Below are 26,684 nucleotides of genomic sequence, written 5' to 3' on the forward strand. Positions count from 1 at the left end.
CTCCACATATTTAGTTAGGGCATCCAGTCGACATTGCAAGCCAATAGGAGTTAAATCAAAAATTGCAACGTCATCTGCATAAAGTAGGGAACCTTTAGACAATTGATAAATTCTAGGGTCATCCCCCCTCACTGAATTTAATGTGCCTGGAAGATGATATTTGTAGAAGGAAAACAGAAGAGGGGCCAACAAGCAGTCCTGCTTCAGCCCATTATCAGTCTCGATCCTGCAAGATAGACCTTGTTGGCCTCCCATCATCACTTGACACCAAGTGTCTGTATGTAATTCTATCAAGAGGTCCAGGAGATGGTGTGGCATTCCGAGATGATGAGGCTTTCTCCACAGCGTTTGACGATCCACTTTATCAAACGCCGTGGAAAAATCAATGAAAGCCGTATAAACTGGCATGATTCATGAGAAAGTACATTTCTGTACAATGGTCTGGACAGCCGCAATGTTGTCCAGGGTTCCATGGTTCTTTCTAAAGCCTGCCTGATCAGGTGATAAGATATTCTAATCATTGCCCCATTGCTACAGGTGAGAGAATATGCTTTCTTTTTGCAAATAATTTGCCTGTAGCGTCCAACAACGCAATCTATCTAAAACTAGTAGGTTGACTCTTTGGGCCCTTTTTATACAAAGAAACTATAATGCTCCCCCTTCCAGGAGGAGGGGATATTAATAGTTCAGAAGCAGAAATCAAAGAAAGGTGCTAAAAAAGCTCCCCATGCCGCTGGCTCCTTTTTTGCAAATAATTTGCCTGTAGCGTCCAACAACGCAATCTATCTAAAACTAGTAGGTTGACTCTTTGGGCCCTTTTTATACAAAGAAACTATAATTCTCCCCCTTCCAGGAGGAGGGGATATTAATAGTTCAGAAGCAGAAATCAAAGAAAGGTGCTCAAAAATCTCCCCATGCCGCAGGCTCCTTTTTAATTAACACAATCGGAATTCCATCCGACCCTTGTGCGCCGCAGGATCTACTATTCTTTATGTAACCCTCTACTTCATCCCTTGATGGAGGACCATATTCCAGAAGATAAGACTCCTCTATAGAGGGCGTCAAAAAAGGTTCTGTACCATTATTTTGATATAATAGTGAGATATAGACAACCCACTCCCTTTCTGGGATTGAAATAGGCAGAGCCCACTGTCTTGAATCGCAGTATTCTCTGATCAGGTGCCAGTATTCTTTTGAGTTTTTGGCTCTGGCGGCTTCCCGGTCCATTTGGCATCAAACTCCCTTCTCTTTTCTCTAAATTTATAACAATTTCTAGCTCGCTTAAGGTGGTTGATTTCTTGTTGTTCACCAATGGAGAATTGTAAATGTTGTTTTCTGATTCAACTGTCAATTTCTTGATTTAATACTTTCAGCAGTGGCAAACCCTGGTTTGCAGCACGGGGGCCAGTTGAGTCAGTACTTACTTTTTTATCTCCTACATTTGTGCCTCAAAAAACGGTAAAAATGTAAGGATTCAGAACCATGCCTTTCTACGTAACGTTTGTTCACCATCACACCTACCTCAGTGGTATCCTTTGGGGTCCAAAAGGAGTGGCTATTAGCTTTATTAAAAACCACCGAGCCCTGGTCCACTCCATATTGACGGAGATACCACTAGATTTTCACAGGTCCCTAACATTTGTTAGGAGACAACCACGTAGTCCAATAGGCTTTGTGCATGATGGGAGTTGAAAGTAAAATCTGCTATTTTATCAAGCGGAACCCTACCATTTAAAAGGACCAAGTCCATGCTTCTGATACTATCAAGCAAGAGCAGACCCTGTTTGTCCATTTTTATTTTATGAGGTAGCATAGATTCTGTAATATGCCATATTTCCTCTTTGTCTGATTGGCATTAATCTCCAGTGCAGAATTTTAAATTTTCGTATTCAGATCTCCCACTAATACAACCAAGTGGCATTCTTCCAGGGCAGCTATCTCATGAATATATGAGAAAAGTGTACTTAACAAATGGTCAAAGTTTCTCCCTGGGGGGATATATAGATTTGCCACCAGAAAGAAAATAAGGCTGCCGTATTCTACTAAACATGACATCTTGAGGCAGATACATAGATTTGATGGATGGCGGAAGACTTTCTGATTCCTGTTTGAGCAATATGGATACACCCCTCTAGCATGACCCCTTTTGGAGTGCTTGGCATAACAAGAAAAAACAAAAAAGCCATCACAATCGAAATCTTTACACAACCACATTTCCTGTAAGCATATAATTGAGGGATTCAAGGATTTTAGAAAATTCAGTTTCTCATCTTTATGACCTGAACTGGCCAGATTCCAGGACAGAAGTACCCCCCGACCCCCCCGGCTACATCAATGAAGCACTTCTTTCTACTCCAGGACAGTGGATATTCAAGGATTTTGCAACCCAACTCCACTGAGCCAAATCGTCATCTATGTCTGTGTCCTGGTAGGTGCCCACGGCATCTGACATCAAATTTATTGAGCGACCCCTTTTTTCTAATGACACCTTAATATTTAGACCATTACCCGATGGGAACTCTGAGTCGGGGCCCAAAGCGTCTAACACCACAGGATTACCGGGCCTCTGTACTTTCGGGTAAGGAAGTGTAGGGCACAAAGTGTGATATTCCTTAGAATCCAATACAGGCATTAAATCCAGCCCTCGTTTTAAAAAATGTTCGCAGTTTTGCAAGACCAAATTTGCCACAATCAGAGAGCTAAAAATTACCCTGGAATAAAAGACACTCTCATGCAAGTTAATCTTCACGAATGAGATATCTCTACTTTCCACCAACTTTAGTACCTCCATCTCAGAAAAGAGGTCTCAGAATGAATCCTCTATTTATCGGATTGGATTCACTGTCAAAGAGCCAGAAAAAATTCACGATGGAAGAAGAGACCTTCTGCACCCCATTATCTTTCTTTACAGCGTCTCTTGGAGGGATCCATAGAGGCACTCTACTGCCAAGACTGACAGCTTGTGCCTCCTCATTGAACTGAGTCGTTAGATGCGACACTGCAGTGGTGATTGGGATATCTGACTTTCTGTTATACGATGTTGTTGTCCCTATGAAAGTTCTATTAGATCCCATCTGCAAGTTGCCCAGTACATGAGACCCCACCATTTAGTTTGCATCCACTCTGGCCCCCAATGCTCTAGGCAGTGTCTGAGGTACAGCAGCCCCACCTCCCTTTAAAATCCCCCTACTCAAGAGAGCGGGCAATTCACTGATCTGGGGAAATATAGGACTTGTGGAGACTGCAACACTGGACTTGATGGAATATCTGCGATTCCTGTCGCCCCCATACCCCCGTCTAATTGAAATGTACTATAGTCGGGTCTCTAGGATCACCCTCCTTAACTGGCAATTTAAGACCTCCCTCCTCCATTGTAATTTGGGGATCACTCTGACAATCGGGGATCCGTGGGAAATGTAATTTTGCCATTTTCCGTTTAGGGAATCGTCTTATCTTTTTATGTTTCTTTTTCATATTATCCCCTTTAGGGATTACTGTGAGACCTCCCTTCTTCCTAGCTTTTAACCCCCCTTTCCCCGATGAAATAGGGGGTTGACTCTGAGAAGTGGATGGGAATAAGGCCTCCCCCTCCATCTCTCCCCTACCTTTTTGCCCCACATAGCTACTGATTTTCTCATCTTTCTTATTATCTATACTTCCCCCCTTTTTTCACTTGATAAACAATGGGTAAGATTTTAGTGTGACGGTTTCCAGAGGGGGACCCGGTATGGCCTCCCCAAAGAGTGAGTTGAAACAAAGCTCTTCCTTGTCAAGATTACACAAAGGTTCAATGGGGGATAATAGAAAAAGGGGTATTCCTGCTTGAACAGATGCATCACTCAGCTCTCTCCAGGGAACAGGAGAAAGAGTCCTAGCATCTCTCTGTTCTCCCGTTTGCGTACATATCTTAGGCAAATGGTTAATGATGTCAGATTTACCTTTTGCACTTCGAACAACATTACAGAGATCATTTAAAGCATATGGTCTGAACTCAATACAGATTTCTCCGGTAAAGTCAGAATGGAGCCTAGTAGTTTTTCAATACAGACCAAATATTCAGAGGGCACATCATGCTTCTCATTTTTATTTCCCAGCTTCACTTGTGAACAAGGCAAGAAAACATCATGTACATCATGTGCATCGCGATCAGACTCCACGGAAGTACCTATTAGGTGACTTAAGCTACAATATAAGAAAGTTAATGAGAATTGTCTGGGGGAAGAGCTTACCATTGGGGTATTCTTCTCCCTGAATCTACTCTTAGAATAGCCATCTTTGTCAACTTGGTCATAAGGAACTTCCCAACCCCTTGATTGTACTTCTATATCAATGTCTGGGAGTGTAAAATCTTCCCTTTGATGGAGTTTTCCACATGCAGTTGCCTTTTCATCCATAACCAGAACATCCCCCCCTGAGACCTTCCGGGAACCTCTGGTACATCGAAGTGCACAGTCAACGCTTGATCCTTTGTCAGCGCCACCCTGTTCCGGAGAGACAACAGATACTGCCACAGTCATACTATTAGGTTTTTCCCTATTCACAGTAGTGTTTTGATGACTCTGCTGGGTAAAGAGATGTTCAGAGTCCAGTTTTGCATAAAAGTCAACTGATGCAGTGAATGAACCAGCAGTAAGGTGCTCTAAGTTTTATTGGTTTAGAGAGATGTGCTGTTTACTCTGCTGGCTCTGTTGGGTTGAATGGCGGACGCGTGAACCGGGGACCATATTTATACATAGAGGTGGATCCGATAGCTGCCCACTTGAATCATACTCCAGTCCTAAATTTGTCTGGGTCGTCTGGGTTGTGGCCCCTTCGCAGTACTTTGTCTGATCTCCTGTGAGGCCACAAGGAATCCTCTGTGCTTCCCCCGAGGATAAATGAGGTGATGTTATTAGGATGGGCTTGAGGAGCAAGCCTTCTTGACCCAGTATTGCCTCCACAGGAGCAGACCGGTGACTTTTGCGGAAGAAGCCAGTAATGACTGGTTGAGCTTTATAAAAGAGGTGCTGTAAATATCTGGACCCGCTTTATGATCTCCTTAATCTACTTGTATGACTTGGAGACGAGGGAAGTACACAGCCCAAGCGTAATTTTTTTAGCAGACATCTTGCACCGGCGTACTTAAATGTCAAAAGGAAGCAGACTTTCGCCTCCACTCAGACAGCTTGCTGGAAAATAATCTCCAGAGGTGACTTCCTCTCTCCAATCAGCCTGCTAAGGATGGAGGCAACAGTCCTCACAGCAGCTGGGAGGGGGCAGAGGTGAAGCAAAACAAAAAAGAGAGAGCCCAGAAACTTCAGGAGTAACAGGATTTTGGGGCTTACAGTCAAACCTTCGTAGCATAAGAGTGGCGAAAGCACCAGACAGGCACAGCAAGGAGCCGTGTTCCAGATGCTGCCGACTGTTTCCGGAGCCCTCAACCTCCAGGTCGCTTCTGCAGGGTGGCGGGCTCAAGCTCGCAGGTTAGACAAACTAAGCGCAGCTGCTCCAAATTCCCTGCACCCCCAGGGCCCTACAGTTAGCAGACACTGTAGACACAGGCAACCAAAATAGGACTGCCTTCAGTGCCTACAATCCGATCAAGACCGCCCCACGCGCTCTGTTGGTCCGGGGCCATTCGAAGCCAATAATGGGGGCGGGAAGGAACCAGTCCTGTGAGTCCCGTAAGTTTGCGTCGCCCTGCAACACTTTGTTGATCCAGGGGCTGTTAGAGCTACCTGCCTGCCACTGCAGGTAACGGATGACTTGTGATGGAGACAGGAAGAACAGTCCCACAGGTCAGAGGTCTGCAGTCCACCGTGCCGCGCTCCGAAGCCGCTCTTGCTTCGAGAGAGCGCAGACCAGTCTTCCCCCGGGGTTTTCGCGCAATAAAACGGAAGGACAAGGTGGAGGGCGGGACTATAGGGGTTAAAGGAAGGGGTGGGATTGGGGAGGGCATATAAGGTGTCAGGAGAGGAAGATACGGCCTCTTCCTGACACCTGAGCACCACCGGGAGGACGTTTAAGTCTGTTGAGTCCAAGTCAGTCTTTAATAGAGGCCGATTTGTCGATCGGCCGGCAGGCAGGGTTAGCGTTTTCGTTGTGTCCGTATCCATGGAGATGCCCCTGGGGAGCCCACGTCGGATATGTCAGGTAGAGAGGGGGCACCCCTGCTCGGGGAGCGGGAAGGGGGTGGTCCCGCGCCGCGCGCGCCTGGGTTTCCTTTCCCTGATACACCCTAAATGAACTTCAATTTTTAGTAAGCAGCCCCCTGATGCCGTTTTTATAAATCGTGTGGATGCATCTGATGTTAATTCGGTTTTTCTGCACATATAAACATTTTGCTTCCTACATAGTGCGGTTTTAGTTGCAACTGAATTCACTGCGCGTGGCTGACCCTTGCAATAAGACTACATAAAGTGTACATTCGTTGGCAAGGGACAGGCAAACATAAATCTGAGTCCTGACTGAAAGTAAGGGAAACACAAGACAGGAGCCTCCATAGTAAACCGTAAACACGAGAGTTGGTAAGGGAATTAACTGCCCAAGAGCGCTTTTCCCTTCATCCGGGGGCAGGGGGGGGGCTTGCCTTTGGGTGCGGGGGGGAGGGTGGGCGTGTTCGGTCCCAGTTAGACTCCGGGGTGAGTTTGGCCGTAGCTGCTCCACGCCTTCCTGAGGCATTGTCTTTTGTTGCTGCAGATGGGGGTCCGTTATTTTGTTGTGTGCCTTCCTTTAGCCGTGGTAGGCAGTGGACGGTGGGCCATATTTTATTGACGGCGTCCGGAGCCGGCGTTGGTCCCGGAGGCTCCCTACTTTTTTTTTTTTTTTTCTTCAGCGGGGGTGGGGTGTGGCCCAACCCATTCGGGGAGCCCGCGCTATTTAGGTTGGTCATGGGGCATTGCTGATAGCTGGGGGGGGGGGGCAGGGCCGGGCCCTCTGTGGAGTTTATAGGTGGCACGGTGTAGGGTGCATGTGACAAGTGTGAGGGGCGGCCAGGACAGCACGAGGCCCAGTGGTGCTTGGGCCCACCTGGTTGTGGCGACCCGGTGGGGGATGGGCGAGCTAAGGCCGGTCAAGCAGCGGAAGGTGTGACACCAGCGGGGCGCACAACGGCCTCCAAACGCTGGGCCGAAGCAGCAGGGGGTCCGCGGCGGCCTGCCCTCCGTCGGGGGATTCGCGCAGCGACGATGCAGTTTTCTTGCCAAAAACGTTTAAAATGTACTATGTGAGAGTTGGCATGGTTGTTGTTGAGATGTGCTGGGGGTCGGATGGTGTGGTTGTGAAGGGTGAAGTGGGCTCCTTGGTTGTTGTGTGATGGGGATGTTGGGTTGACTGGAAGTTGGTGTGAGAAGGGCTGGGGCCGATTGGTTTACTACAGGGGGTACATGGTGACAGGACTGTTTCTTTATTGTTGCAGCATGGCACCGGAGATGACGAGGATGGCCGGTCGGCTCCCAAGTGGTCATTTGGTGGTGTGGCATTGGCCTGCAGGTTGATGGGGCTCTGGGGTGGTATGCTTACGCTGGCGGTGGGGGGAGTGTTTCTGTGAGATACAGACGCTACCCTCAACATGACGGGCGGGCAGCGTGGCAGCATCACATGGGGCGCAAGGTTGGAGTAGAGAAGGTAGAGGCGGAGTGCTAGATGGTCCTGGGGTGGAAGCCAGGTTTTGGTGTACCATGTAGGTGGAGGAGTGCTTCACATCTTGGCTTAGCGGATGCGCGGGGAGGGGCTTGTCGGTGGGGGCTGTACACACAAGTGTAGGGGGCTGGTTGTGACGGGCTATGCCTGAGGGTTAGAGGTTTTCGTTTCCAGGATTTGGTGGCACGGCAGTTTCTTGGGGGTGGGGGGGTCACGTGAACGGAGTGCAGGAGGGAATGCACAGCCTATATCACCGTACGCAGATCGGGGGGGGGCTGCGCAAGGTTTCTCATGGGGTGTGCGTAATATGGTGATGAGCGTCTGACATATCGACTAAGGCGGGGGTGTTTTTGGCGGGATTTTTTTGGGAGAGGTGTGTTTTGGCGGTAACGAGGAGTTTCGGAAGGTGAGGCATGTGTGGGGGTGCGTATGGCGGCTCGGAATGGGGCATGTTTGGACCAGTGCCTATGAGTAGCCGAGGGTGTATAACAGGGGGGCTTTGGTGCGGGGATAGCCGAGGTGGGGCGGGAAGATGTAACGCGGTGGTAGAGGTAAAGGGCCGCTGTGTGCGGTGGTCTATGAGAGTTTGTTTTTCGTTGAACTGGGTGCTTTGTACTGCACGCCTTGGAGGTGGTGTTATGGCAGAGGTAGCTGCAAATAAGAAGGGATTGTGGGGGAGAGTAGGTTTGATTGCGATAGGCGTTTGGTAGTGCCAAATTGGGGCACAGGCTTTTCAAGCGGAGCAGCGGAGGTGCGGCGTGGTTGTGACAGAGGTGTGCTCGGACATGTGGGCAGTGGAAGCCGGGTGTAGCGCGTATTGGTGTCGGTCGGTTCAGGGGCACGGGTGTGGGTGGAAAGATCACAAGGGATTGTGAGTGGAGGAAGTTGAGGGAAGGAGATGTTTTTGGAAGCGGGGAGACATTTTCCTGGTCTTTATTGGCCTTGTGCGTAACCGGGCTGTTCTGTGGCGGGACTGTCTGGCGGAGGAGTGTGGTTATTGGGTGGTCGGGGGGGCAACAGCTGTGAGGTCATTGGGTGGGTCCCGGGGGGGCCGCTGATGGGGCGGCGGGAGTACAGTAAGGTGGCTGTGGCGACGTGGGTACTGGGGGTATGGGGTTTGCTTGGCAGTGGTGTTTGGGCTGACTGCCATAAGAAGGCGGGGGAACACCATGCTATTTTTGCAGGACTAACATTTTCTTTTTCTACCAGGGGTTCTGGAAGTAGAGCGGGAGCCAGGGCAGTCGCCTGGTTGGGGTGGCCTTTTTTCTCCCGGCAGTTGGTCAACACAGGAGGCGCGCTGGCGGGTGTGAAGAAGTGACTGGGCAGGGTCCACGATCATTGGGTGATAAACTGTTGGCACAACGGGTGGTATAAAAATTAGTGGGGGGGAGGTTTGTGCCAGTACGATTGCCATTGGGTGCAGGGAAGGTGAGGTTGCCCTGATTTGAGGATACATGAGGGGGAGACGTTACTGGCATATGTCAAGTCTGGCATTATTCTAGGAGTCTTGGCAAAGGTTTGTGTTTCCAGTGAACGGAACATGGGGCGTACTGGTCATGCGCATGGTTTGTGTTTGGGGGAAGAAGGTTTGGGGGTTAAAGAATTTGGAGGTCCAGGCCATGGCGCTCTGGGTGATGGGACTGTTTGGGGTGAGATTGAAGGTGGGGATATGTCAGGTCTGGCATTATCCTGGGAGGCTTGGCAAGGGATGTGTTTCCAGTGAACGGAACATGGGGCGTACTGGTCATGCGCATGGTTTGTGTTTGGGGGAAGAAGGTTTGGGGCGGTTAAAGGATTTGGAGGTCCAGGCCATGGCGCTCTGGGTGATGGTGACTGTTTGGGGTGAGATTGAAGGTGGGGGCCTTTTGTCAGCAGGAGCCACTTGTCAAGGTCCAAGAATGGTCGGGGACTGTCACTCACTTACATAAGGAGGGAGGTGCAGGCGGTGGATGGTCGTCCACGGGGGGCGCCTAGCATGGCCGAAGTTTGGCCTGAGATCATTCTGGGTACGGAATGCAGGCCCGGATTGGTGAATAGTCGTTCACTGTGTGTGGTGGGATCCACAGTTAAATATCCAACGCACGGAGATATAAGAGATGAGGTGAGGATGACCGTGCGGGGGTTTTGGATTCTTAACAAAGACCGAATTTTGTTCGCCTTACGATTCCTTTTTGTAGACTAAGAGCGGTCTACAACTGTTATGTTTACCAAGGGATGAAAAGGACGGCGGTACAAGGGGTGGATAGTCGTTCACCTCGGAAGTGGAGGAGGCACCTTGGGTAACCAATGATTGGTCCGGGACGGTTGTTGGTTTGGTGAGCTCAAGTACAAGTGGTGGACGGTCGTTCGCCGCGAGGGGGGGCAATTATCCAACGCACAAAGATATACAAGATGAAGTGAGGAGGAACAGGCAGTTTTCATGCTTACCTAAGACCAAAGTTTGTTTTCATTGAAATCACATGATTAGCTGAAGATCACGTCACACTCTAGAAAGCTTCTTTGTCGGCATGAGCTTCTACGGTTACTCATTCTTTGCAGACGTGATGCAATTCCATATAGAAGAGGGACAAACTTACATGTTACACGGCATTTGGGTGGGGGGGACATCTTTTATGGGTCAGGAGCGGTCAAAAGGATTTCATTGGTTGTCGAGGGGGCAATGGACTGTTGTACAAGGGGTGGATGGTCGTTCACCTCATGAAGAGGGGGACACCTTGGATGGCCAGTGGAGTGGTCCGGAATGGTTGCTTGTTCTGCTGAACATGAGTACAGGTGATGGATGCAGGTCAGGTGGTGGATGGCCGTGCACCGCGGGGGGGGGGGGACTTATTTTGGCCAAATGATTGGGACCAGACATGTTGCTGGTTTATACGGGCATTGGTCCAGGTGGTGGATGGTCGTTCACCGCATTGGGGGGGTGCCGTTTTTCCGGCAGGAATGGCCCCATGGGATGTTTTTTGCTTACCCGGCATGCAGGTGCGGGTGGGAGTGATGGATTATCACCGTGTTGAGAGCATTTTTTTCTTGGTGAAGTTTGTCCCGGGGGACGTTCCTGAATTGCAGGGGACGCATGTTAGGTGGATGGTCGTTCACCAGGTGCTGCTGAAGTGGAGGTTGCCTTTAGGCACGGGACTGAAGGGCGCGTGGGCCCGTTCTGGAAGGGCACCTTTCGCGATTCACGTTTATACCAAGATTGGTACTTTGTTGCAGGACACAGGGTGAGGTGGTGGATTGTTGTCCACTGGGAGGCTGCAGGTGTGGCTGGCAGCAGGCGAAAGGTGCCCAGGACAGTGGGGGGGTGGGGCAGGTAACCGCCCTACGGGGGTTCCCTGGTTGGCGGTACTTTGAGTGGTGGGGAGTCACATACGGGCAGATCCACCCCTCGGGTGAGGGGAGAATGGTACACAGGTGACTGATAGTGGGGCACGGGAGGCAATGAGCAATAAAGGCAAAGTCAACAGAGGATGCTTGGAGGGCAAGTGAAGGTGAGAATGGGGAAAGGAAGGAGGTTATCGAGTGAATGGGTGAAGAGTCAAACAGGTGAGAGGGTTTTGGAAAGGCAGAATGGAGAATGCGTGGGTATGAGATGGAAACGTATATTTCATGCATTGATGTACTGTTAATAAGTCTAAATGATTATGGAAACGTATATTTCATGCATTGATGTACTGTTAATAAGTCTAAATGATTGCAACCTTGTCCTAATAAATGGCCTTTTACGCTTGAAGTAACAGCGTTGAGTGTAGTTATTGTGCGATGCGGCCCCCGGGGGAAGTGAAGGTCGCAAACCAGTCTTCCCCCGGGGTTTTCGCGCAATAAAACGGAAGGACAAGGTGGAGGGCGGGACTATAGGGGTTAACGGAAGGGGTGGGATTGGGGAGGGCATATACGGTGTCAGGAGAGGAAGATCCGGCCTCTTCCTGACACCTGAGCACCACCGGGAGGACGTTTAAGTCTGCCCACCCGCCCACCCTACAGGTTTCAGGGAAGGACCGGGATGGTTTTTGAGGTCTGGGGGTGCCAGTTTAGGGCAGGTTGCAGAGCAGAGGCGTTACGCTACTTTGGAAGGGTGGGGAGTCACATACAGGCGGATTCACCCCTCTAGTGGGGGGAGAACGGTACACAGGTGACTGATAGTGGGGCACGGGAGGCAATGAGCAATAAAGGCAAAGTCAACAGAGGATGCTTGGAGGGAAAGTGAAGGTGAGAATGGGGAAAGGAAGGAGGTTATCGAGTCAATGGGTGAAGAGTCAAACAGGTGAGAGGGTTTTGGAAAGGCAGAATGGAGGATGCGTGGGTATGGGATGGAAACGTATATTTCATGCATTGATGTACTGTTAATAAGTCTAAATGATTATGGAAACGTATATTTCATGCATTGATGTACTGTTAATAAGTCTAAATGATTGCAACCTTGTCCTGATAAATGGCCTTTTACGCTTCAAGTAACAGCGTGGAGTGTAGTTATTGCGTGAACTCCGGTCTCTGGATTCTCTCGCCACAGACGGACTGCAAACAAATCAAACCGATGTACACCAGTAATCAGGAAACCAGTACCCGGTAACCAGGAAACAGGAGCCAGGGCTGGCTGTCAGAGCGGTTGGGCAGTTGGGGAGATCAATATTGGTGCAGTAAAGTGCAGTTAGGGGGGAGTAGTGCAGCACCCCCTCACCTTGTGCGTACAGCTCCTCTGCTAATGGCACCTGGGACCAGGCTCATTCCCTGCACCGCGGCACAGGCTACTCTAAGCCCCCAGCTGCGCAGGCAGATTCAACTGACCCAAAGCAGTAAGAAGCCAGTGAGATAATGTGAGGTCGCTGGGGCCAAAGCAAGTGGAAAGCCTCAGCCTCGCCACGGAAGAATCAGGCAGAGCACAGCAGTTCCTTAAGGGGTTCAGCGGGGTGAAGACTGATGGAAACAAGGTAAAGCAGCGAGCAGCGGTGTGGTATCCTCCACCTCCTTGCGCTGCTCAAACTCTCACACGCAGCGTCTACCAGCAAGTCACAGGTCCCGGACTGGAGTTACTAACAGTCCGCCTGGCACTACCATAGAAAAATGGGCAGGATTAAGCTGCAGTAACAAAAACGCTGTCCTGACTAATGGCCTAATGTAATTTCCTTTTTTGTACCTATTTTACTAAGGGACTTTGATTGAATGCAGAAGCATGCTATTACATAACATACGTGTGAGTTTATTTAGCTACTGAAAATGGAGCATTTAAAACTAGCCCAAAAAGAAGAGGGCAGTTCGATGACCAATGGAATAAGGTTTGTTTGCTTGCCTGAATGCACAAGCATCCGGCAACACGCTTACCCATTGAAAATATATGTACAACAAGTCTTTAATGTATAGGGTAGTCTGGGGATTATTGAAAGAAAGCATGGAATGCCATTTGATCTCCGAAAGTATCTAGTACTAACACTATGAATTTTTGATGGGAGTATGCGTGACCACAGAAATTAAGTTAAATATAATATGAGTGCATAAGGAATGGGATGTAAGAGAAAGAAAGTATGAATGACATGACAAACCCGATACATGTTGGTGGGAACATTCAGCACAGTTCTGTTAGGTATCTGATTGGAAAGAAACCCAAACCCAAAAAACAGATTGGAGCAGTGTGGGGTTCATTAGAAGATATAAGATAATGTGATAGATAGGAAGGTGTGTGATAGAAATGTGGGCTACCTTTTGCTTCACCTGTATGAATGAGTTGTACACAACTAATAATGTGAATTTATATGTAGAAGTAAATTAGACATATTGTTTTTATGTTTTCTATTTAGGCATACTTGTTTTTATTATAAAGTGTGGGGAAAAAATTGATTAATCCTGAAAAAGGTGGCCTAAAAATAGGGGTGTCCACTGAAACTCGTCAATGCAGAATTTGATTCCAAATCTGGAGGGCATTGAAAGAACATTGTAGACATTTATGATTTGGTTATCCTTTTTTATGCAACAATGACCCAAGAAGATTGGTTACAGTAAAAACATATGTTGCTGTTAGTTGTATTCTCCCAGCCTATGTCTATGTGTTTTGAAATGTACAGTTTTTATTGTAAATTATGTCCCTCTTCCCTTTCTAGAAGGGACTTACAAGTATGGAATTTTAACCTGTATTTTTATATACTTTATGAATGTGCACTGACATGCGATGTGTTTATCAGTTTCAGAATGAGATCTGGTATTTGAATAACACGTCAAGCGAATATTTTCTCTTTTTTAAACAATAATATTGTGTGGTCTTTGTACGTTAGTGTTATCGGGGATGCACATGAAATATGGAATGAAGTTGGAATCCTTGAAACCCTATCTATAAACCCAATGGGAGTTTGTCCTTGACTGAATAGTCTCATGCAGTGCCCTGTCCCTGTGGATAAGTAGGGCCCCTCTCTGCTTTTTTTATGTTTAAGAAGGCTACTTTATTGGGTGCCACAATATGTGCTGTAAACCTACTACTATCACTTAACTTATGTACCCTGAATACATGTAGGACCATTACTAGGGACTCATAAGTGTAATAAATATAGCAATCAGGTGTAAGCCAGTTGTACCATTCAGGGAACGAGCACAACCACTTTCCCACTGGTTGACTCGAAAAAGTGCAGAGTCCTAAAGCCAACTACAATTGGTCCAACAACAGAAGGCAAAAATCTGGGGGAGAACCTGTGGTGTCTATGGTTTGTTGAGGAAAGCCTCCTTTCCTCTCCTCTTGTCTCTAATGCTTAGAATGTTTATAGAGTTCTAGTCTGGAGATTCTGTTTCTAGGCAGTTGCTGATTAACTCCTGCTTATGGCTGACGTGCTTTGTCTATGCTGTGAAGAATCTTCAATAAAGAACCTCTAACCTTCACCAGTCTCTTCCCTACTTCTCATCGAGAACTGGATGTAACATATGGCGACGTTTGGGATTTTTCCTTCACTTTCCCAGCATTCGTCGAAGCACTGAGAGGATTTATCATCTATTCAACTGCGCTTGAACTACAATTGACCTCATCATTCAAAGCGCACACCCGCCACATAAGGTCGTATGAAAAATTTAAAAAATTTGACTTTCTCTACCTTTTTGGCGCTAATTGAAAAACGCTGCGCATTTCAACCATCTGAGCGAGCTACCGCTCGAGCGCACCAGAAATCCAACGTTCCCCTGCTCGAGCGATTCACGGCTCAAGCCTCCATCCGAACGCAGCTCTGAGTGTTCCGTCCCTCGTCTTCTCCTCTCAGTCACCTGTCGTCACAACGGAGTGACGCATTCCACGGTTGTCAATTCCTACGTCCTACGTGCCTCCATCTTGGTAAAGTTCATAAAGTACACGCACCAATCCAAGTGAAGTACGCAACCGACTTCTTTCATTTTTTCAAAACAAGTCATCGTTTCTTCATTTCTTCACTTCTACTTTGTCGTTTCACCGCGTTTAACGGTATTTATACTACACTACTCAGGAATCCTGACAAATTGAGCGTTTTCAGGTTTGGTCATATTTATTTTAAAAAATTCGACATTGTACAGCACATCTATTAAAATCCACTCGATGATGTGCACATCTTACAAAATAACATTACAGGAAAATTATTAGAGACTCATTACTTTGTATTATTTACAGGAAAATTATTAGAGACTCATTACTTTGTATTAATTACAGGAAAATTATTAGAGACTCATTACTTTATATTATTTTCACAATTGTTTTATAATAATTTTAGTCTAAACAATACCTAAAAATGGCACAAAGTATTGTCACTCCTCCGTATTTCCTTACTGAGCCTGGTGTACCTAAGACCAAATGGAAACAATGGTTTAAAGGTTTTGGAAGTTATATTATTGCTTTAGATGGTCAAAAATATGAACCAGACAGAAAATTAGCTTTGTTATACAACAGTCTTGGAGCTGAGGGTCAACGCATTTTTGACCATTTACCTGTTTCTCCCCAACCTCATGAAACTGATTGGGATGTTTTTCAAGAAGCAGTTTCCAGATTAGCTAAATATTTTATTGATGAGACCAGTGTAGTTGTTGAACGTCACAAATTTTATACCAGACATCAATTTGAATTTGAGTCAATCGACACTTTCTTGACTGAACTAAGAGTCTTGATCGCCACGTGCGAATTCGATGGCAATATTGATTCTTACCTCAGAGATCAAATAATTGTAAATTGTTATAACAAGAAAGTCCAAGAGAGATTGTTATGTTGCAGAGATCCATCTCTCAAGGAAACTCTTGAACTTGCTAGAGGAATTGAGAGATCAGTCTCCTCTCAAAGAGTTTTGAACAAAAATAAAAATGAGACTTTGGTTGAAAATGTCAATGCTTTAAGCATTAAACCAAAATCTTTCCAATTTAAAAACAAAGACTCCAGGGAGCCTAGGAAAAATTTTGCGTGTTTCAGATGTGGTTCTGCTTCACATCTAGCCAATTCTAAAAGTTGTCCGGCTCTTAGTAAAACTTGTCTCAACTGTAAACGGATTGGCCACTTCACCAGAGTGTGTAACAGAAACCCTATAAAAGTCAATGCTATTGAAAATATTGAGGATTCTGAACCTGAAAGTATTTGTACAGTTATTCCCTCCAATAAGATTATACTATACATTGATGCTGAGTTAGATGATGGTGGTCCTATATGTGATGTCACCATTGGTGATAATGTCATTCAAGTAACAGTGGATTCTGGTTCTCCAATTACCTTTGTTACTGATATTTTATATAATTTATATTGGAAATCTTCACAACTGTTTCCTCCTGACATTCACACCATTTCGTTTGGTGGTCATTCTATTGACATGTTAGGATTTTTCAATGACACCATTAAATTTGAAAACAAGTGCATTTCAACTAAAATATATGTAGCTAAAAATGGATACAATATATTGGGTTGGAAAGATCAAGGCAAATTCGGCATGGTTCTCAGACCAGGCACTTCTTGTCCGATCTCTTTAGTAGATGTCAGTACTCCCACCAATCTTGCCTTACATCAACTTCTTGACAAGCATGGTGCTCTTTTCAAGGACAAGCTGGGTCTTGTTCATGACTTTGAGCATCGCATTATCCTCAAAAAAGATGCCATTCCTGTTATCCACAAAGTGAGGAATGTCCCTTTATCTGTTAGATCTCAACTTAAACTACATTTAGAACAGCTTTGTCTTGATAAAGTTATTGAACCAATAAATTCATCAGAATGGATTGCCCCCATTGTTATCGCGAAGAAAAAGGGTAGCAAAGACATAAGATTATGCATAGATTTGAGATCATTAAATAAAAACATATTAATTGATTGTTTTCCCCTTCCCAAGATTCAAGACATGTTAGCTCAACTTGGTGATTCTAAAGTTTTTTCATGTCTGGACTTAAGATCTGCCTATCACCAAGTTGAACTTTGTGAAGATTCCCGTGATTTGACTTCTTTTAATACCCCTTTTGGTCCCTACAGGTTCTTACGCATGCCTTTTGGACTTGCGTCCGCTGCCTCAGTCTTCCAGAAACTTATGTACAAAATGTTTGGTAACTGTAATAACGTATTAGCTTACCAAGATGACATTCTGATTTATTCTAAATGTGATGATGATCATCTAAAAAAGCTTTCTGAAGTTTTAAACATTCTTGAAACCAATGGCTTCACTGTAAAAAAAGAAAAATGCAAGTTTATGGTTAACAGCATTGATTACCTTGGTCATCATATTTCCAGTAGTGGCATTTCTCCCAAACAAGATCTAATTAAAGCCATTGTAGATAGTCCAAGTCCGGAGAACAAAGACCAGCTTAGGTCTTTCCTCGGACTTTGTGAGTATTATTCGAGATTTGTGGATTGTTTTGCTTTACAAACAGAACCTTTAAGGAAGATACTCAGGAAAGGTGAAAAGTTCATGTGGGATGATTCTCTCAACAAAACTTTTGTGCACTTAAAGAAACTCATTGTACAAGCTCCCTCTCTTCATTCTTTTAGAGATGACATTCAATCAGTGGTCACGGTGGATGCCAGCGGCATCGGTTTAGGAGCTGTTTTGTCTCAACTAATTGATGGCGTGGAACAAACTGTTGGTTTTGCTTCCAGGTCCCTTTCTCCTGCAGAACGCAGATATAGCACCATTGAGAGAGAAGCATTGGCTTGTCTATGGGCTACCAAGCACTTTGAAACTTATCTTTGGGGTCGTAGATTTGTTTTAGTAACGGACCATAAACCTTTGGTTTTCCTGTTGTCAAACAAAGATCACAATAATCTCAGTCCCCGCTTAGTTAGATTACTTTCAAGAATGTATGAATTTAATTTTTCTATTACACACATCCCTGGAGGTAAAAATACCCGTGCTGACTTCCTTTCAAGGTGTCCCCTTAGAGATTCTGAAGGTTTCTTTTCCCTTGGCGAGGATTCTGAATGTGTTGTGGGATTAGTTGATGGTTTGTTGTTTTCTGAGAATGTTATCAGTAAAAATGAGTGGCTAGATTGTGTCAAGTTGGACAAGATCCAAGACATGGTCAAGGAACATATATTCAAAGGCTGGCCCGATGAAAGGAATCTTGATCTTGGTTTGCGGCTGTTTTCGAAAGTCAAAGATGATTTTACCGTAGAAAGTGATTTCTTAATGAGAGGTTCCTTGCTGGTTCCACCTACCAAACTCAAAGTGAAGTTGTTGAATTTAGCTCATCTTGGTCATTTAGGGATCACTGGCACCAAGAAAAGATTAAGACAATACTATTGGTGGCCAAATTTAGATGTGGATGTAGAAAATTTTGTTGGTAGATGTTCTGCTTGTTCTGAAGCTGACAAATCTCTTAAACTAAGGAATACCCCTCTCAATCCTGTTCCTTATCCTCAAGGCCCCTGGGAGAAACTAGGCATTGACTTTATTGGTCCCATGTATAATTTGAAGCCTCAATTAAGATATGCCCTAGTTCTAGTGGATTATTTTTCCAAATGGGTTGAGTGCAAGTTCATGTCCGAGCCTTCCACAGTTGGTGTTATTGATTTTTTGGATGACCTTTTTCATAAGGAAGGGATTCCTAAATTTTTAGTTTCTGACAATGGGGTCCAATTCAAATCGCATGTTACTCAAAAATTTCTATCTAATCTTGACATCAAACATTTGACTGTTGCTCTATACAGCCCTCAAGGGAACGGTATGGTTGAAAGGGTTAACAAAATGTTAAAAGACACCATACAATTGGCTTGCATGCAGAATGTGGAAGTTACAAAAGCAGTCAAAGAAAGATTGTGGAGTTATCATAACACACCTCATTCCACTACTGGTGTCAACCCTTTTGTTTTGCTAAAGAACAGATTTGGATCTTCCAAACTTAGTCCCCTCTGGGTCCTTGACAAAACAAAAGTGGATAGTAAATTGCCCAATGTTGAACAAGTCCGTGATAAGGTTGTTTCAATGCAAAATAAAATGAAAATTAATTATGACGACAAATTCAAAACTAAAATTGTTCCTTTCAAGGTGGGTGACTCTGTAAAAGTCAAAAGACCTTTAAAGAACAGCAGTCAATCTTCTAAGTTTTATCCCGCATCTAAAGTCATCGGAGTTTCCAAGAATGCTGTATTGCTTTCAAATGGAAAGTGGTGGAGCAAAAGAAATATAGTGGTGGTCAATCCTCCCATATTCAAGAATTGCAAGAACTTGAAGGACAGTGATTTTTCAGTCTGCGGTTCTCCGGATTTACAACCCTCCACGTTTTCATCTCAGGGAGACTGTTCCACTTCTGAAGCTGAGACATTAGTACATTCTGAACCTCCTGATGTCACTGATGATGTGTGTGTTGGTGACAAAGAATCTGATTGCTCTGTCTCTGCATCAAAAGTCATGCCTGATTGTTCCGCCTCTGTTCCTAAAGTTATCTCAGCTCAAATGAATCTTCCACCTGTTCCCAGGCGGAGTACTCGCAACACCAGTGCTCCTGCTTATCTCAAAGACTTTTATCGTTAATTTTGTGTTATTTCTCTTTTGTTGTTTTGGGGAGGGGAGATGTGTGGTGTCTATGGTTTGTTGAGGAAAGCCTCCTTTCCTCTCCTCTTGTCTCTAATGCTTAGAATGTTTATAGAGTTCTAGTCTGGAGATTCTGTTTCTAGGCAGTTGCTGATTAACTCCTGCTTATGGCTGACGTGCTATGTCTATGCTGTGAAGAATCTTCAATAAAGAACCTCTAACCTTCACCAGTCTCTTCCCTACTTCTCATCGAGAACTGGATGTAACAGAACCCACAAAAGGGCTAGGTCCAACTCTCACAAAGGCTCAGTTAGCCTTACGAGGGCTCAAGCAGTCCCAATCTAGCACATCCACCCTCTCGATTAGTTAATTTGATCTTCAAACGTTTATGTTAGACCTGACATCCTTGGCCTGGTTTGCCCTGATTTTTTAGCTTTCTGACCTCTTGTTTTGCTGACTTAATTTTTGCTGGATTTAGTAGGCCTGCAGCACTGATTGTGCCAATCACTTCAGTAGTCCTTTTAAACATGTCTCAAGCCTGCCATTGCAGAGCCTTTGTGTGCAATTTAAACTGCTTGGTAAACCTGGCAAGAAACCACTTGCCAGGCCCAAACCTTCATTTTTTATAAATATAAGTCACCCCTAAGGTATGTCCTAAACAGCCCCAAGGGCAGGGTGCAGGATATTAAAAAAGGTGGACATGTACTTTTGAGTATTATTTGTCCAGGTAGTGAAAAACCCTAGGGACTGCAGCCAGGCAACTATTAGAGGAGCACATGTTTCTCTTAGGGCTGTAGCGCTGTATCCTAGCTCACAAATATCTGCATGATTGTAAGAAGGAATTCAGAAAGGTTTTTGTGACTACTCATAGTAAGGTGCAACTGTCACAAGGTTGAACGAAGGCTCCTAGAAACTATTGTGAATCCTAGACATTCGAAAATCTATATTCAGAGGTAGGCAGAAATCTATGAGTGCTTATTTTCCAGTGCATTTAACCACTTTGTTACAATTTATTTTCCTTTTCTCACCCTTTTTTTTCTCTTTCTATCTATACATTTTTTTATCTATAATTTGCTTTATTATCTGTTTTCCCCTTTTGCTTTTTAACTAATCTTTTCTTTCTCCCTTCTTTAACTTTATTTCATTTTCTTCTTTCTTTCACTTTTTGACCTTCAATGCTTCTTTCCTTCATTCTCAACCTTTCCTTTCTTTCATCTTCCTTGATTTGCTTTCTCACACTTTCTCCTTCTCTTTCTTGTATCTTATGCTTGTCTTTTTCTTTATTTTTGTCACTGGTTTGTTTATTCTCTCTACCTTACATTTCCTTTGTTTATATTACTGTCTTTCTTGTTTCTTTCTTTCTTTCTTTCTTTTTTCTTTCTTTCTTTCTTAGTTTCTTTGTTTGTTTGTTTGTTCCTTTCTTTCTTTCTTTCTTTCTTTCTTTCTTTCTTTCTTTCTTTCTTTCTTTCTTTCTTTCTCTCTTTCTTTCTTGCGTTCTTCTTTCCACCATACCACAACTCAATCATGCTATTCCTTGTATTGCGTTATTTATTAGGTTTTCCCTGCAGATCAACAATCCTGGATCAAACGTGACAGATTATTACATTATTGTAAAGGTTTAGTGGGACCCAGAATATCTAAATTGTTCTGGCTAGCCTAATGGGCTACAGTTGCTGTAGTGAGGGCTGTCCATCACCACCCCCTTTTGTACCGCTTCTGGCTCTCTAGTGTCACTGCTTTATACTGTGTGCCATCACAGATAGAGAGCAATAGTATTGTAATGTAGTATCCCATTACAAAAGATGTAGCATTCAACAACATATTGTTTGTCTTTTTTCAGGCCAGCTATTGCTGATTACTGGTATTCCTTGTCCTACGTTTACTTTTCTGCACTTGGAACCCTTGCTACTCTCATTGGTGGTTTAATTGTCAGTCTTCTAACAGGTAATGCAATATGTTTAGGCTGTGAATCAGTTATATTGTGGCATGGCTTGGTTGCTGTTCTGACTTGTAATATTGTTTGACCTCCTCCATCTCTCGGTGATTACAGTCGGTGTCCTGCGCTGTGAATCTGACCTACAAGATGACGATATTTCTCACACGAGGTTATAGTTGTATGGCCCATGCTTTTATGACAAATCTAATTGATCTTACAAAGCGTGTGTCTTTTGTTGCACATTAATGATAACTACACTGGTGTAAGGAACCTATCTGCTATCGTGAAAGTCAAAACATGGCGTCGACTATAATTCGTATGCTGTGAAGCACAATGCAATGTGATATGCTTGGAAGGGATGCCATCCTTAAATGTCTAATGTAATTTGCCACTGCTGCTCCAAAAATTTATATAATATTCAAAAGTTGAAGAATTAAAGGTGTCGTTTAAACCCCCAAAGGGCAGTCCAGTCTGCTGAGGCATTGCTTCAGCTGAGGTCCTGCTACCTGCCCTATTTTAGCTGACTATTGCAGCAGCAGTAGTTTTCTGATAAAAGTGGTCTCTCTGGCATAGCAGAAGCACTTTCCCCACAAATCACTGCTGAGCGGGCTCCATGTTTTTGGGCCTTCACGTCACTGGTTTTTGTTTTTTACAAACAATGGGGCTTATTTACAAGGCTCTTGCGCCACTTTTACACCCTTTTTTCCATGTTAAAAATGACGCAAAAGTGGCACAAGGGCCTTGTAAATCTGCCTCAAAGTGCCAAAAGATTATTTTTATGTTTTTGGTCCTTGAGAGAGGATGGTAAGTTACACAACACCCCCCCCACCCCCATTATCGATATGAATGGTTGCATTGGTACATTGTTGCCTAGATATGAGTTACCACGAGGAAAGGTGTATGCACTGACTGCACAGGAGAAAGATGTCTCGCAGAAATACATTGATGACAGATTCCTTCCGGGCCATTTTCACGAGCAAAGAAAAACATTGGGCTACATTGGGTTTCAAAGATAACACCATACAAAAGCGATAGCAGTTTGACACATTTTTGCTCAGGGCCTAAGTTCTCTAAAGTGAAGCGGCAAAGACCACATCATTTGGTGAGATACAAGAAAGAGATGAGAGGAAAAACACATTTATGATCATATGGTTAAACCTTCAGTGTGCAGTCATGCATTCTAGTCTCAGCAATGCACCATCTGTGTTTTAATGTTTTGTGACTGGCATCCTTTAAGAATATGCACAGCATTTCTTAAAACTGAAATGCTGATTTATGGAACATGGACATAAGGTGGAGCTGCTGCTCCAGTAACAGCCAAAAGGCACATGATTGCTGAGACTGTGGAATGTGCAACAAATGGAATTCCAAACACATGTGATTGTGCTTGGATAGAAAGCAATTGATCAGTTTAAGTTACAGGGGAGCAGCAGCATAAGAGGGTAAAGGGTGTCCAGTCTGTTAGTATTTACACTTTTCTAAAGGTGTCAATGTTTCTTTACTCTGCCTTGGTTGCGCCATATCCTGAATAGACCCAAGAGAATGTAGAGTTTAAATGGCAGCAAAATTAGGATTTGTTTTACAAAGATTTGATATTATGATCTGTTCATTATAAGTCCTTCAACGAGTAGGTTGATTCAATGCCTTCTCTTTGAATAATGCTGTTTTAAAATCTCGTTGGAGCTGTATTACTACAAGGATAAAAAAGATGGGTGCATGCATACCTTGGCTTATTTTCTCAAAAAAGTAAAAAGAGAGTGAGTGCATAATTTTGTGAAACGATATTTGGCAGTCTGCAAAACCATAAATCATTACAGGCTGTACCTAGTAGAAGTTTGGACATTTTGGGAATTTCCCAATATTCATCCTTCACCAACGTTGGTCATTTCTAGGTTTCACCTGCACGACGCTTGCGCTGTGCTTGTAACACCTCTTGTAAATAAAATAAAGTCTTAACAAGGGGCTTACAAACCGCCCATTAATTACCATTTCTTGTGTACAGCGTCCGCCTCATTTCATTGCCTCGTATTGGTCAGTGCCACACAGGTACCTCCTAGTTTCACTTTCCGTTGTTTGTTGGTCCATCCCTCGGATCATGGACCAAGTACAGCTGGGTCCTCAGCAAGTGTCCTTCAATGTCCTTCCAGTGGCTAGGCATTTTTGGAGGTACTTTTTTTACCTTCTTGCTAGCACTTCATACAAGTGCATGTTTGCAATTCATCTCCCCTCACAGTGTCCCCTGTTATTTTCCCCCCATACTAAGCAGTCCACCCACTCCCGTTCTTGCTTGGTTCGTTCCACATGCCTCCTTTCACCCACTGTTGCTGTTAACAACCTTCTCATTTACATCTGAACCTGATACCCTAACCCTAGTCCACACATACGAGAAAAAATACGGCGAGCAGGAGGGGGCTGAACTCCTCTTGGATGCTAAAGGGCGTAGGGTGGCTTGTAGTAAGCCAGTTCTGCTGCTTGGTCCAATACCTCGGCTCCCTGCTGTTTCTCCAGTGGTTGTTTCCCTTTTCTAGAGCAGAATTATGGCACTTACCACAAGAAGGCTAATTAAGACAGGTCGCTTGATTAAGCAAGGAGCTCTCTAGCTGTTTGAATTACAACCTCGACACATAATTTTGTGCTGAGGCTACCCACCAGGAAACTATACACTCAGGAGTAAATATTTAAAACCGCCATAGCCACTAAAAGAAAATTCTACATTGAACGTGCAAAACAAAAAAAAAACTTTATTGCTTGATTTGGGAATTTTAACATCTATATATTGTCTCATTTAAAATTGCTTCTTCTTGGGTACTGACCTGCTGTATCACACATGTGAAGCTCGTATCTCGCTTCTAGGCATGATTGGTAGATGTCTTTCCCAATTGCAATCTTATCGTACACAGAGTCGTTATATGGGTGCTGAGGTCATTGTTCAGGGCAGTCAAGTGCTATCACAAGAAATGTTTATATGTATACAGTCTCTCACTGTATTGTCAGAATGTACACATGATTGTAGTGTTTCTCTAGCACACACATGTTAACAAGGACAATCCCAGGGTACTTGATACGTACTTCAACTTTAGCGGTTGGGTGGTGCCTTCTGCTCAGTGAAAATGTGAAATAACGGATTGTCTGACTTTGCTGGGGTTGTGGGGAGAGCCAATTGAGGTAATATTACAGCACAGTATCCAGAGTTAAAAATTGACATTTGCCAGGTTGTTTTCACCTGCTGTTCCTATACAGAGTCTGTACCATGCTCATGTTTAGAACCAAAGCTATTACAGATTTCAATCACACCCAGTTCTTGCATTTTATATGTACAGGTTGGGGCCCTATCACATTAATTTAATCAACCATTTTACTCCCTCTCTAACATAAATGTATTTAACACATATCCTAGTCTTACCAAACAACTAGGCTCAAGACATAAGTAAAATTAAAAAAGACTATTGAATATAATTGGTTACCTCTTATGCTTTCAACATTCACAAGTGCCAAAACAGTGCCCCAAAATAGTTGGGCACCATGACTGCACCAAATAGGGGTAGCAGAGACCAGAAATGTTAGGCTTGGAATGTGTACTGGTATAATCTGACTAGAACTATGACCCCCTCCCTTCATTGTGCACACACTTAATTAGAGACCCCTGGAATAACGTGATGTGTGGGAAAGAATTGATCACATACAGAAGGGGAGAAAAAGAGGCTGAGAGAGGCCCCACGCCGGTTTCCTTTGGAAACTCGAAACACAAAAATGGCATGGTAACCAGTTTGAGAGCACCTGGACAAGAGTATTCTACATGTGTTGCTCTTGGGACCATGTCACTCTGCTACTATACTTCCTACACAAGGCTCTGGCAATTCCAGAAATTGGACAAGGCAGGCTCACTCTCGTAATGTGACATGCTTAATCATCATACACCTCATCCCACTCTGGGGAGATGATAGTGAGATGATACTATCCAAGTGGACTCTACATCAAGTTGGGCTATCTTTGAGAAGTTCTTAAGAAATTATTTTATTTTTGGATAATATTCTCTGATTCAGTTAGTGTTATTAAAAAGTAACTTAGGGGGCATGGCTAAGATGGCGGCGAGATAGGACGTGGGTCCCTATCCCTCCGGCGCCGCCGCTGCTTAGCTTTGTTATATCGCCCATTCTGGCACCCATCCGTGCTTACCGGTGGGTCTGATGAATCGCTAAGCTGCCCCGGATCTGATGACGACCTTCGTTTTGAGGCACAGGTGACTTGTACCACCGTACGGACCCTTCCCGGTCCTGGCATTGCTGCAGCCCGGTGGGAGAAGAGTGGCCAGACAGACAGTCGTGTGGCGGCGCAGACTGCCTTGATCCCCAGTGTGATCCGCCCCGGGAGCTCATACCAGCGGCCACAATCACCCCCTTCGGGCGGGATCTTCGCTGGACCTGTGGAGGAGCGTAGCCAGAGTTGGCGCGATCACGCCGAGACGCGCTGTGAAGGCGGCACCATTTCGGAGCTCCGGTGATGGCCTACACGCGTCCCCCAGAAGATGGCGCCCGGGGATGCGTGAAAGCAAGAGCCGGTACACGACTTAAGGACAGGGAGCGGCCCGGATCCCTGACTGCTGTGTGTCCTGGCATCGTGGTGCGGCCGGGAGTGGCCGCTATCACTGAAGCGGTGATCCCCTGTAAGGCCAGCGGGTAAAGAGTGGCAGGCCGGGAGTATGAGATGCAGCCTGAGGAGGTGAGACCCGCTCTGCAGGTCGGCAGGCGGATCGGCGCCCCGACAGTGCCTGGGAGCTTGGGAAGCAGGGCACAGCAGCGTTGCCCGATCTAAAGCCCTAGTGTGGGAGGGTCGGCGAGGCTTGGCAGGAGCGGTGCAGCCCGGAGCCCTGAGCCCATGAAGGGTTGAGACTGTGCATGGAAGCCCACATTGTGCTCTCTGTAAGTGCTCCTACTTGATTTGCCAGCAATATCTTCCCCGCTGGTGATTGCCATACAGTGACCTCGGTGGTGCCTGAGGCTATACCTGCGATCCCTTCTGATCAGCGGGGCTTTGGGGGACGAGTGGACATGCCCCTGGGGGTCCTTAGCCATTGCACCTTCCCTGTGCGAGTGACCGTGTGCCAGACTGTGGGACAATGGCTTGGTGACTGCGGCGGCCCACCCTCCTGCTGGTGACGCACCCTGGAAAGTGCTAGTGGTGGGGTGGTCACCGATGTGTCCCTGGCT

General features: G+C 45.2%; 1 protein-coding gene across 1 annotated transcript in view; it reads left to right on the forward strand.

Annotated features, from left to right (window-relative positions):
* Positions 1-21,653, forward strand: part of LOC144763009 (sodium-coupled monocarboxylate transporter 1-like) — a 797,300-nt gene extending 775,647 nt beyond the window's left edge. Inside the window, exons 14-16 of the mRNA XM_078648324.1 lie at positions 17,453-17,469; positions 21,382-21,485; positions 21,592-21,653. Coding sequence (XP_078504450.1) covers positions 17,453-17,469; positions 21,382-21,485; positions 21,592-21,653 — 183 coding nt within the window. The remainder of the gene's footprint in view (positions 1-17,452; positions 17,470-21,381; positions 21,486-21,591) is intronic.
* Positions 21,654-26,684: the final 5,031 nt, after the last annotated feature.

The sequence above is a fragment of the Lissotriton helveticus genome, chromosome 1_1 (assembly GCF_964261635.1).
Source record: "Lissotriton helveticus chromosome 1_1, aLisHel1.1, whole genome shotgun sequence".
In the NCBI taxonomy this organism is placed as follows: domain Eukaryota; kingdom Metazoa; phylum Chordata; class Amphibia; order Caudata; family Salamandridae; genus Lissotriton; species Lissotriton helveticus.